Source organism: Macrobrachium nipponense, chromosome 25 (assembly GCF_015104395.2).
Source record: "Macrobrachium nipponense isolate FS-2020 chromosome 25, ASM1510439v2, whole genome shotgun sequence".
Classification (NCBI taxonomy): domain Eukaryota; kingdom Metazoa; phylum Arthropoda; class Malacostraca; order Decapoda; family Palaemonidae; genus Macrobrachium; species Macrobrachium nipponense.
In genome coordinates, this window is record NC_087214.1 from 34,277,218 (window position 1) to 34,290,053 (window position 12,836).

General features: G+C 39.0%; 1 protein-coding gene across 1 annotated transcript in view; it reads right to left on the bottom strand.

The window, feature by feature from the left end:
* LOC135199339 (leishmanolysin-like peptidase) overlaps nt 1-12,836 on the bottom strand; it is a 128,499-nt gene extending 115,663 nt beyond the window's left edge. The window contains exon 1 of the mRNA XM_064227284.1: nt 12,681-12,836. Coding sequence (XP_064083354.1) covers nt 12,681-12,800 — 120 coding nt within the window. The 5' untranslated portion in view covers nt 12,801-12,836. The remainder of the gene's footprint in view (nt 1-12,680) is intronic.

Below are 12,836 nucleotides of genomic sequence, written 5' to 3' on the forward strand. Positions count from 1 at the left end.
TGACTCATAATAAGTCGTTCAGCCCTAAGTGTTATACTGAGTGTGTCTGTCAAGTAGCGACACACTCCCACAGAGAGAGAGAGTGTGTGTGTATAAAGCTATCCAGTACCTTCTCATGGGAATCGACTCAGACGATTAAATTCTGTGTAGTGTAGTACTACAACCTTGAATATGAATATGACCAACGTCTCGTTAATTCACTTCTTCAACTGAGCAACCACTTACCCGGGTAATTAGTAATATAGTAACTAATTAGTAACCACAGCAGCGCCTAAGGGTTCAAAGGGGAATTACGAAAAGGAAAATAGGAAATGTTCAACCACAGATAAAATAAATAAATAAATAAACTCGGTTTGTTGCAAAGTCTAGGCATACATAGGTCTAGTACGGGACTTTCCCTCTCCGCTGACATTAACCGTTGAATCGAGCGGCTTAGAGCCAGAATTCTTCCTTAAAACGAGAAGAATGAAATATTTTATGTATATAATATTTTTAGTGCGTTACAGGGAATATGTGAAATCCAGGGGATTCACGAAATCCCTAGGGCACTATGTGAAATGACTCCCCTAGGGAGCTAGTACCAAATACGACGAAACGGTGCAGAGGAATCGCTATTTCACATTACGCCCACCAACCGCCCTGTAGGGATTTAGTGATATCCCTGGATTTCACATATATATATTCCCTGTAACATATATACTTTTATTTATAAAATAATAAATAATAATATATATATATATATATATATTATATATAATATATTTTATATATAATAATATATTATTATATATATATATATAAAGACGATCCTCTGTAACGGTTCAGAAACCTTTATTAGGTAGAGGAGGAGGAGGAGGAGACCTTGACGACTGGGTGGAGCCAAGGATATTATAGACCACCTTAGACCTATAAAGGGTGACCATTTATTTGACTTGCGAAAAGGGGGACAAAGGTATATATAGTAAGCCCATGCGCACTTGCACTTATGTTGAGTCGTTATAAATTCAGAAGTTTAATACATTTGCATAAGTATATTCAATAACAGGAAATGATAAATTAGGTTTATCAATGACATTGTTTTTATTCAGACGTTATATTTATTGCTGACATTTTAAACAAAAATTAGTCTCTAATTTTTAAGGACAATTGTAGTAATTACATAAAGTCAAAAAGAGGGACTGTTTTGAGGGGGACGTATGGCCATATTCCCTATAGAGTAGGTCTGGCGTTAACGAAACCATGAATTAAACGCTCTGGCGTCACGCAGGAATTCTCTGGAATTCTGTCGTTGCTTCTGTGTAACGAATTTCGGCTTGTCCGAGCGCGACCAATGAAGATTTGGGTCTAAATCCAGGGAACTGGGTCTTTCTATATTATAGCCGAGGTGTACGTAGAAGACCGTACGACCGCCATCTTGGATAGACCGATTAAATTGAAGCTTGAATTATATGTACTACTTTTATCATAATCTGTTCTCGTACACTGCTATTTCCCTAAGTTCTGACTAGAGAGAGAGAGAGAGAGAGAGAGAGAGAGAGAGAGAGAGAGAGAGAGAATTGGAGAAAAAAACGCAACCTCAATTTGCACAACTAAGTAATCACTGGGCGTGTCTGGTTGACACGTGCTGTGTACAGAGGGACTCTGGCACATTGTATTCTCTCTCTCTCTCTCTCTCGTTCAGTTTTATGATAAAAATAATAAGATATTCAGTAACAAAAATCTGCATTTTGGGGGAACTTCGTAATTCCCTAAAGGAGTACACGGCTCAACATCTACTACCACTTCCCTGGGCCCCGCTGTTACTAAGCTCTGGTATTCTCGTACTCCTGGGAACACGGAGGGGAAACCGACAGCAAAAGAACCTTTAAAGTCATGCCTACATTGCGCCGCGGGAGGTGCACTGACGGTACTAAAACCCTGCAAAGAGAGACAAAAAGAGGGGAGAGAAGAGGAACAAGAAAGAAGAGAGGAGGACGAGAGAGAAGAGCGAGAAGAGAGGAGAGACAAGATGAATACCCAAACGCAACTGGCAACTTGGCAATTGCAAGCACGTGACACTTGGTAACAACAACCGCCATCATCCTATCCAGCTTGCTTATTGGAGGGAGTCGCTATTTTTTTCACAATCAAACGAACAATTAACCCCGCTCTCTCTCTCTCTCTCTCTGCAAATCTCGCTTAGTCAGGGCTAATATTCCGACGTTTATCTCGCCTCCAAGATGAGATGCACGTGTTACCACTCCTCTCTCTCTCTCTCTCTCTATAAAAGAAGGCATCCTGCCTTCTTAGGAGCCCTTCACTTTTCTCACTATGTGCCACGTTTCTAGTAGCACACTCTTTTCTGCAGGAGTCCTGGAGCTACTTCGGCCTCTAGTAGCTGTTCCAGGTTCCTTTTCAGGGATCTTGGGATCTTGCCTCCTATAGTGGTCCTATGATTATGGGTACAACTTCCACTGGCATATCCCATATCCTTCTTATTTCTATTTTCAGGTCTGATGCTTATCAACCTTTTCTCTCTCTTTCTCTCCTACTCTGGTGTCCCATGGTATTGCGACATCATGAGTGATACTTTCTTCTGGTCTGTTATCATCATTATTATTATTATATTCAGAAGATGCACAGAAACTACTAAAACACAAACTTCCAAACATACACATATAATATTCATGAACACACACACACACACACACACACATAAACAAGGCTTTACTTCCAAACCTTTATGTGACCCACCAAAGTCGACTACGTACCAAGTACATATCTGACCGCCTGGGTGAACAGTGGCTCGTGGGATTTAATCAAAATTATGCCCAAAGTGTTCCGACTTGAACAGGGATCGTATCCGGAGGTTATATATTGAAATCAATTCCTCACATTGCAGACACCCAGAAGTTCAAGAGGAAATGCAATGCATGACCACCTTAACATATTCTTCTTGCATTCTAATACATTTTTATCTAATTTTTTTTTCCTTTTTAATAAGTGGAGTATCTCTTCTTTCTGTTTCCCTTGACCTCCTCCTACTTCTTCCTGATGGATGCCATAATATTCTTTGGAAGCTTGAATTATTTCAAGTCAGTGGCCCCTTTGGTGGGCTTGTTCCATATGAATAAGTTTCATCGTCTGAATAATAATAATAATAATAATAATAATAATAATAATAATAATAATAATAATAATTAAAAAGTGCTCATAGTAGCATGACAGTTATGTAATTTTACATTAAACATACACTTCTCAACAGTGCCTCACACACGCCGGCACCCTCTAAACAAACCACATACGCAAGCCAACACAAACACGCGGAGATAAACCCACTGCACAAATACAGATCACCTTCTGTACAAGAAGACCAACTGAAAGCTCCCCGAAGATTCCTACGAAACCGAACAGAAATTCTGGACCTGTGACTCACATCAGGAACCAGACAAGCTCGATCTGGCTAAGGGTTCGGGTTACGGAGGGCCTCAGGGACAGAGCTACTCACTCCTTCCTGAAGTGACCCTCTTGGGAAATCTCCTTGCCCCAGGTCACGGAGAGGTCGCGGGGAAATACCACTTTGGGGGTGGGTCGTCATTCAAGCCGGAGATGGCGTCCTTCCTCCCTCGAGGCGTCGACGATGAAAGGGTTAATGGAATGGTGACGTCACGCGGTGCTTAGTCTACTGCATTTTTCACTTATCTGATGATTAATGTTATTTATCAAGATTTCTTCTTCTAAGAGAATAATCCTACAAGCAATGAAGTGACAGAGGAATCATATGACAGCCTAGATGACGCAAATTATTTTTATTATTTATTATTACTATTATTCAGATGATAAACCTACTTCTATCCATATGGAAAAAGCAAGCATATAAGGGCAGGAGGAGCCACTGACTAGAAAGTCAAGCTTCCAAAGAATATTATTGTCTTCATTTTGAAAGAAGCAAGCAACAGAACTGACACAATTACAATTGCACAAAACAAAAAAATGGACCACATTAACAATCTAAACGCTACAAACCAGTCATTTAGGATTGTTTACACACTTATGCCGGTCCCAAGTCCGGATAAAAGTGTAGGGTTTTACAGCCTCCAACAGACCTTAAAAAAAATCAACATCTAAAAATTACCAGAAAAGAGCACGATTTTAACAGCTGCCTCTAGTTCGGTAGCTCTACTGCAAAGCATGGAGAGAGAGAGAGAGAGAGAGAGAGAGAGAGAGAGAGAGAGAGAGAGAGAGAGAGAGAGAGAGAGAGGAGCTACCACTTAACTCGGGCAAATCATCTCCAACGAAAGTCCACATTTTCCAATGAATCTCCAACAAAAAAAAAGTCCACACTTTCCTATTAATCTCCAACAAAACGTCGCAAATTTTCAATTGTCTCCAACAAAATTTGACATAATTCAAATGATCACCAAAAGTTCACTTTTACTAATCATCTCCACCAACTGTTCACATTTTTCAACCATCTCCACCAACAGTCCACCATCTGGAGAAGGAAGACGGCCCAAAAGGTGGGTCTTTCCAACCTCTTCCATTTAAACGATAAACAAACAAACAAACAAACACAAGTGACACACACACACACACACTTAAACCACGGACGCTCACTCCCATGTAAAACAATATAAACACGCGCCCTGATATCATCTTGAGAGAGAGAGAGAGAGACAGAGAGAGACAGAGAGAGAGAGAGAGTTGAAAGCCCTCTGACTTGACGCAGCTAACTTCGCACAAACAGCAAACAAAACACATAATCTATACCCTCCCCCCCCCCCCCCCCCCCCCCCCAAAAACCCCACCCCCTTGAGGTCAACACACCACACGACATAAGAGACATATTGAAATCTGTTCCTTTCATCTGAATGCCAGCGCTCTCTCTCTCTCTCTCTCTCTCTCTTTCTCCTCGTCCCAGCTCCTCATTCTGATATGTAAACATACCCTCGTGTTGGCTGTATTAAGAGTCCCCGGGAGAGGCCTTGTGGTATCCCAGCGAGTTACTGAACACGTAAAAGCGAGTAACACACACTGCTATAGAATATACAGACTATACAATTAAGTAAGTCCAAAGGCCCAGTGCTGGGTGTAACAGGAGGAAAACCTCAAAGCAAATGGAAAGTCAGATGGCAGAAAGAGAATATGTACGGAGGTATAGCAAAAGGAATGAAAGGAGCTGCAGCTAAGGTCCTACAGTGCACCCCAGTAGTCAATTTTATCATTTTTATTATCATTTCAATGAACTGACGGTAAATATCCCCAGCCGATGAAAGAGACGGTCTCTATCTCGCTTCTGATTGGTCACTGCTTCTGTGGAGCAACCTACGGTGGGCGGAGACTGCCAAGATCTCTACCAATCACGAGTTATTTCAGTGACATAGACTGGACGGAGCCAGTCTCCATCTCGCTCCTTATTGGTCAATGTTTCTGTGGAGCAACCAAGGTGGGCGGAGACTGCCAAGAATCCACCAATCACGAGATATTCCAGTGACATCGACTGTGGACATTTACCGTCAGCTTTTCAGATTCGCCCGTTTCACTGACTCCACAGGTAACAAACAAGGAAATGAGTAACCAGAGGAAAGGCAATGAATAGTGAAGAATTTAATTAGCCTATGATATGATCGCTTCTGAACAAGGTAGGCAATGATTAAATTAGAACTGATTGAATCGTAGTGATTCAATCATTGATTTTTTCATTTAAAAAATCATTGATTTTTTTCTTTTTTTTATTTGAAAGCAAAGAAATTGAAAAATATGGTTTGGAGGTTAATAAAACTTAAGCATAACTGTGCTGCATCTCTATTTATTTGATTGAAGATAAAAACTGCAAGTACATACTTTAGGCCAGAACTGGAAACCTAAGAGATAAATCAATAGTAATTCTGTCATAAAATACATTTTGATGGAAAAAATGGATTGAAAAAATCTTAACAAATAGAAAAATAAATAAAAAATAAAATAACTCAAAAGAATCAAATAAATAACTGATTTTTTTTATTTAAAAAAAATCAAGAAAGTCGCCAACCCTGCGTTTGAATACTGATTCTCTCTCTCTCTCTCTCTCTCTCTCTCTTTGTCGATACTAGTGAAAAGCCTTCAACAACAACATATGGTCCTGAGAACTTTCTCTCTCTCTCTCGCCCGCTCAAGACAGACAGAGAGAGAGAGAGAGAGAGAGAGAGAGAGAGAGAGAGAGAGAGAGAGAGGAGTTGTACGAAGAAGAAAAGTTTCGAAATAGCGGTCACAACAAAATCGAACCTTCGCCCAAACACCTAACGGAAAAGCGTTGCATTTTTCTACCCCATATGAACGCAACCCAGCAATACTCCTAGAATATGCACTATTATCATATCTCCGCAATCTGCAATGACCAACGCCTTACCAACCTGCTACCAGGGATATCAATATCTCTTGAGATATACTGAATACTGCCAGATCAGTCAGTATACAGATACTGATAAGACTCCTGACTAAAACAACCTGGTCTACGCACAGGAAGTATATTGAATATTGCATGCAGTTACTTACCAAACCCATCACGCACTTTCTCCATATACAGCGACTGGAATTAATAAAAATTCATATTCCAGACCGCGGGCCAAAACTGCCAGTGCGTACGACACACGCAAGGGGCAAATTACCCAAAACAGGGGCGGATTACCGAGCCACGCCCATATATGGCGTTGACAACAAACGAAATTAAATACTAGCGGGTTACAAGGCTGCAGAATTCATCAACAGACGAGACGCAATGTACCTCGGATTCCTGGGCTGCGAAATTTAATCAAGATAATGAGGAATGTGAGAGAGACCAGTTAGAAAAAAAATTAATGGTTACTTGGACCTTGTACTGAGTTTGGTATCAAAACAAACTCATTATCCTCTTAATAACAGATAAATTAACGACCCATATATATATATATATATATATATATATATAATATATATATATATATATATATATATATATAGATATCAGAATACAATCGTATCAAAGGAGCCCATAAAAAAAGCCAAAATATACAGAGAAAATACTATATTTCAGAGACTGCTATCTCCCTCTTCAGTCTCTGAAATATGGTATTTTCTCTATATATTTTGGTGTTTTTATGGGCTCCTTATATTATATATATATATATATATATATATATATATATATATATATATATATATATATATATATATATATATATATATATATATATCAAGTATCAAGGCCCATTACACTAAGGGGGACATATCCCGGTGGGGACTAACCTCCACCCTTACCAAGTAGTGGAAGCGAGTCCACCGAAATATAGTAGACCTTACCTTTGAAACCAGAATGTTCTAATGGGGCCTTTTGTACTTGAGACGTATTTATACAAACACACATACGTACACAACACAATATATACGTATATATATATATATATATATATATATATATATATATATATATATAATATATATGTGTGTGTGCATTTTTCTATCCTCCCTACTAACACCCGTCAGTGACAATCCACACTCACCAGAAACCAGTGCAACTGCTTGCATTAATACATATTGCACGCAAGTGTCGCGTATTTGCATGAATTTACCTCTGCGCTCTCGCGAGACGTCGCAGTTCTCAAAACCTTTTCTCCCAAAACTTCTTCAAGTGTTGTTATTCCTCACACAGTTGGGTGAACTGTGGAAAAAGTCACTGAGGAGCGGAGCGAACTGGAACCTCTTCGGGAGGAGGAGTGTGAGCGAAGATGCGATAGCGTTACTAATACATTTCAACCTATTTATTCATTTATTTTTTGCTTCTTCTTAATAACCGAGATCTATAAAAACCACCCAGTGATAGACCAAAAATAAATAGATAAATAAATGTCAAAAAATTAATAATAATAGCTTTATTGACTTCTGCAAAACGCAAACTTTTCTAAATCGTCATAAAGTTCTCTACCTCGCGTGGAGATCGATCCCAGGAACTCGTCAGCGTTGCTGAATGTCACATCGGTTGGGCCAATTAACGGAGTTTTGGGCAGTTTTTGAGGAGGTTGACACCTCTCTCTCTCTCTTTCTCTCTCTCTCTCTCTCTATCTGTATTATAGCTAGCTCGGAGAGTGATACTGTCAGCTGGGTTTCTGTACACACCAGAATTTCACGCACAGAGACGCCCTTTTGAACTGCAAGGTGTTTGTAAGCAACCATGATGATGATGATATGTGAGTGCGTGGGCATAACATAGTTTTTACCGGTTTTTTCCCCAGGGACTAGTTTCCCTAGGTCCTAGGGTGGGCGGAGAGGAATGTTAGGCAGTATTAATATATATATTTAAACGTTCATATATATACGTATATATATATTATATATATATATATATAATGTATATATATATATAAGTCATCACATTTCCGTGATTCATATACATATATCGAGCTACAATGTCCTTTAATATCTAATTCGCTCTACCTCGGAATTAATATATTTTCATATATACTTAACCGAAGGGAACGAATTTTTTCTCGATAATAGACTGCCTGGACCAGGGCGCGAACCCGTGTATCCTTTCAAACCCAGGAACGTCAGTGTCTCTCGCGGTGGTGTAGTATGGTAAAGCTTCACTGACGTTCCTGGGTTTGAAAGGATACACGGGTTCGCGCCCTGGTCCAGGCAAGTCTATTATCGAGAAAAAAAAAATTTCCCCCTTCCCTTCGGTTAAGTTATATATGAAAATATATTAATTCCGAGGTAGAGCGAATTAGATATTAAAGGACATTGTAGCTCGATATATATATATATATTATATATATATAACCCACCTTCCCATACCAGTGAAACCTGAAACAAATTTCGCCAACCTATCCTGTTTATACACCTTTATATAACAAACCGCACAAAAGCTCGTATAAAAGAAAAAAAAAATAAAAAAAATACAGGTCGAATATATATATAACCACTCGACGCTTACGCCCTTAGATGTTCTTTTTTCTATAGCCCTTTATATAATCCTCCGGTGGGGAGGGGCGCCTCCAACCTGCCCAGGTCAGAGAGAGAGAGAGAGAGAGAGAGAGAGAGAGAGAGGGGGAGGTTGTATAATCATTTCACGAGACACTGAAAGAGACCAAGCGCTGGGACCAACGAGGTCATCAATGCAGCGCTGAAGGGGAAATAGAGATGAACTATGAATCGATCGTTAGAGAAGGTGGACATCAAGATGGAAGAAAGAGAATAGGAACGGAGGTACAGTGAAAGGGAATGAAAGGGGGGGTTGGATCTATACGTAAGGGGCAGAGGGAGATGGCGCAAAGTACCTACACCTACAGTGCGCCATATGAGCTGCAGTGTCGGCTCTAACAGTCTCCCGCCCCTCTTACTACGGGACCGGGGGAAGGGAGGAAAGGAGGGGTAAGAACCAAAAGCAAATAGGCAAAAATATCGAGATATAAACAAAAACAACACAAAAAATCACCCAAAAAATGGGGCAGATAAAGAAAAAACAAACAAACAGACAAACGAGTGCCTGGCACCTGAAACCAAAGGTACGAGAAACGACATCATCACCTACAGTTCGCCACAGATAAGACGACGACGCGTGACGTCGATAAGACGTCAGCGAAACCCTCAAATTTGGACGTAGTAGTATATATAAAATAACAAGACTTAATGACGTGCTTGGGGTTGGGAGGGGGTAGGAGGTAGGGGGTAGAGGGAGAAGCCTACTATAGGCCTACGAACAGGTTAAACGGCAGAGGACCCGAATAGCTGCTTGAAGGATTGTAATTCAGAAAGAACTGTGTATAGTAGTACTTTGGTGTGTATATATACTTCACACAAACACGACTGATCGTGGAACGAAGAGTTGAAATAACGTATTTGTTTGTTTTAATCGTCTAAACCGATTAGAAAAAATAAATGGTTGAAATATGTGGATATAAGCCTATGGTTAGGGGAAAAGTGTGATCGCTATGATGAAGATGCACACACGTGTACCAGCAAGAGAGAGAGAGAGAGAGAGAGAGAGAGAGAGAGAGAGAGAGAGAGAGAGAGAGAGAGAGAGAGAGATTGCAACGGCTATCAGTAAACTAGCAGTACATACTACAGCCTGTGTTATAAATTCAAAACCTATAGGCCTACAGCACAAAGGAAAAGACTATAAACACCAATCAATCAATATATATATATATATATATATATATATATATATATATCAATTGTTTTAAATAAATTGTTCCTGACTGTAGTAAAATACACTGGTCTATTCATTGTCTTCTGAAGAATCAGTTAAGCAAAAGAAGTTAAGTGTCGGTAGTTAAGTAAGTTCACTTGTCAGTAATATCAGTGGGCAGTTGAATGGAAATCAAAAGTTGCTCATATTTCCACTGGAAAAGCTGATACTACAACCAGGGTGGAATTATAAAACTACAACCAAGAGGAATTACAATAATACAACCAAGGGAAATATAGGCCAATACGTGATAAAACCAATGGTAATTTAAGCCTAAAATGGATAATAATAATACAACCAAATTGGTATTATAAGTAATGATAACAACCCAGGGGGAATTATAATTGATGATAATACAACCCAGGGGGAATTATAAGTAGTGATAATACAACCAAGGGGAATTATAAGTAATGATAATACAACCCAGGGGGAATTATAAGTAATGATAATACAACCCAAAGGGGAATTATACTTAATGATAATACAACCCAAACGGGAATTATAAGTAATGATAATACAACCCAGGGGGAATTATAAGTAATGATAATACAACCCAGGGGGAATTATAAGTAATGATAATACAACCCAGGGGGAAGGGAAATTGATAAGTATGATACAACCCCCAAGGGGGAATTATACGTAATGATAATACAACCCAAACGGGAATTATAAGTAATGATAATACAACCCACGGGAAACCCTTATAAAGTAATGTAATACAACCAAGGGGGAATTATAAGTAATGATAATACAACCCAGGGGGAACTATAAGTAATGATAATACAACCCAGGGGGAATTATAAGTAATGATAATACAACCCAGGGGGAACTATAAGTAATGATAATACAACCCAGGGCGAATCATAAGTAATGATAATACAACCCAGGGGGAACTATAAGTAATGATAATACAACCCAGGGGGAACTATAAGTAATGATAATACAACCCCAGGGGGAACTATAAAATAATGATAATACAACCCAGGGGGAATTATAAGTAATGATAATTACAACCCAGGGGGAGGGGGAACTATAAGTAATGATACAAACCAGGGGGAATTATAAGTAATGATAATACAACCCAGGGGGAATTATAAGTAATGATAATACAACCCAGGGGGAATTATAAGTAATGATAATACAACCCAGGGGGAGTTATAAGTAATGATAATACAACCCAGGGGGAATTATAAGTAATGATAATACAACCCAAGGGGGGAATTATAAGTAATGATAATACAACCCAGGGGGAATTATAAGTAATGATAATACAAACCAGGGGGAATTATAAGTAATGATAATACAACCCATGGGGGAACTATAAGTAATGATAATATAGCCCAGGGGGAATTATAAGTAATGATAATACAGCACAGGGGAAATTCTAAGTAATGACAATACAACCCATGAGGGAATTATAAGTAATGATAATACAACCCAGGGGGAATTATAATAATGTAATACAACCCAGGGGGAATTATAAGTAATGATAATACAACCCAGGGGGAATTATAAGTAATGATAATACAACCCAGGGGGAATTATAAGTAATGATAATACAACCCAGGGGAAATTATAAGTAGTGATAATACAACTCAGGGGAAATTATAAGTAGTGATAATACAACCCAGGGGGAATTATAAGTAGTGATAATACAACCTGGGGGAAATTATAAGTAATGATAATACAACCCAGGGGAAATTATAAGTAATAATAATACAAACCAGGGGGAATTATAAGTAGTGATAATATATCCAAGGGGGAATTATAAGTAGTGGTAATAAAACCCAGGGGGAATTATAAGTAATGATAATAAACCAATGGGGAAATATAATATAATTCAATACACAAAATTCGAATCCTGACCGGGCCAGAATTATATTTATACTTGTAAACGTTCCTCTTGTAAGGGTTTGTGTTGAGTAATTCCAAAAAGTCAAAAAAGTATAAGTAATGGTCAATAATCTCATTTTTGTGGTTTAAAAATAAAAACAAATAAATAAATAAATAAAAATATCTATTCAATTTCTCACAAATAAATGGCTGCGCCATTGAACACCTGAGAAGGCTAAATTAATTATTTATTTATTTATTCATTTTTATTCACATGGACACCACCAGACCGCCATGCTGCATGCAAGTGCCACAAACACACTCAGGGCATAAATACCCCAAAAAGGGTATCAAAAGCGGAATGCCCGTTAATAAGTAAAAATAAAAATAAAAATAAAATGTAAAAAATAGCAATAGAACGAGTCTGCATTTTGAAATCAGCTGATCGCCAGGGGCGCCATGAGAGAGAGAGAGAGAGAGAAGCATGAAAATGAGAGAGAAAAAGAGTGAGAGATACACACACACACTCCCACTCTCTCTCTCTCCTGGTGCAAACACTTATACTACCTACTATCATCGCCTCAACACACACGACTAAAATCAATAATTTCGGGGCACTTTCCCTGCCCCCACGGGGGGGGCTCCGCCCCAGGCCCTGACTTACCTCGTCGGGTTTGGGATGGACGTGGTTGCATGTGTGTTCCGCCGACGTCAAAAATAAACAGGAAAGTAAAACGTACGGGCTTAACCCGAGCACTGACCGGCGACACCTCCTCTCACTCATGGTTCCATTCTAACACTGAAGTCTGAGAATTTGAGA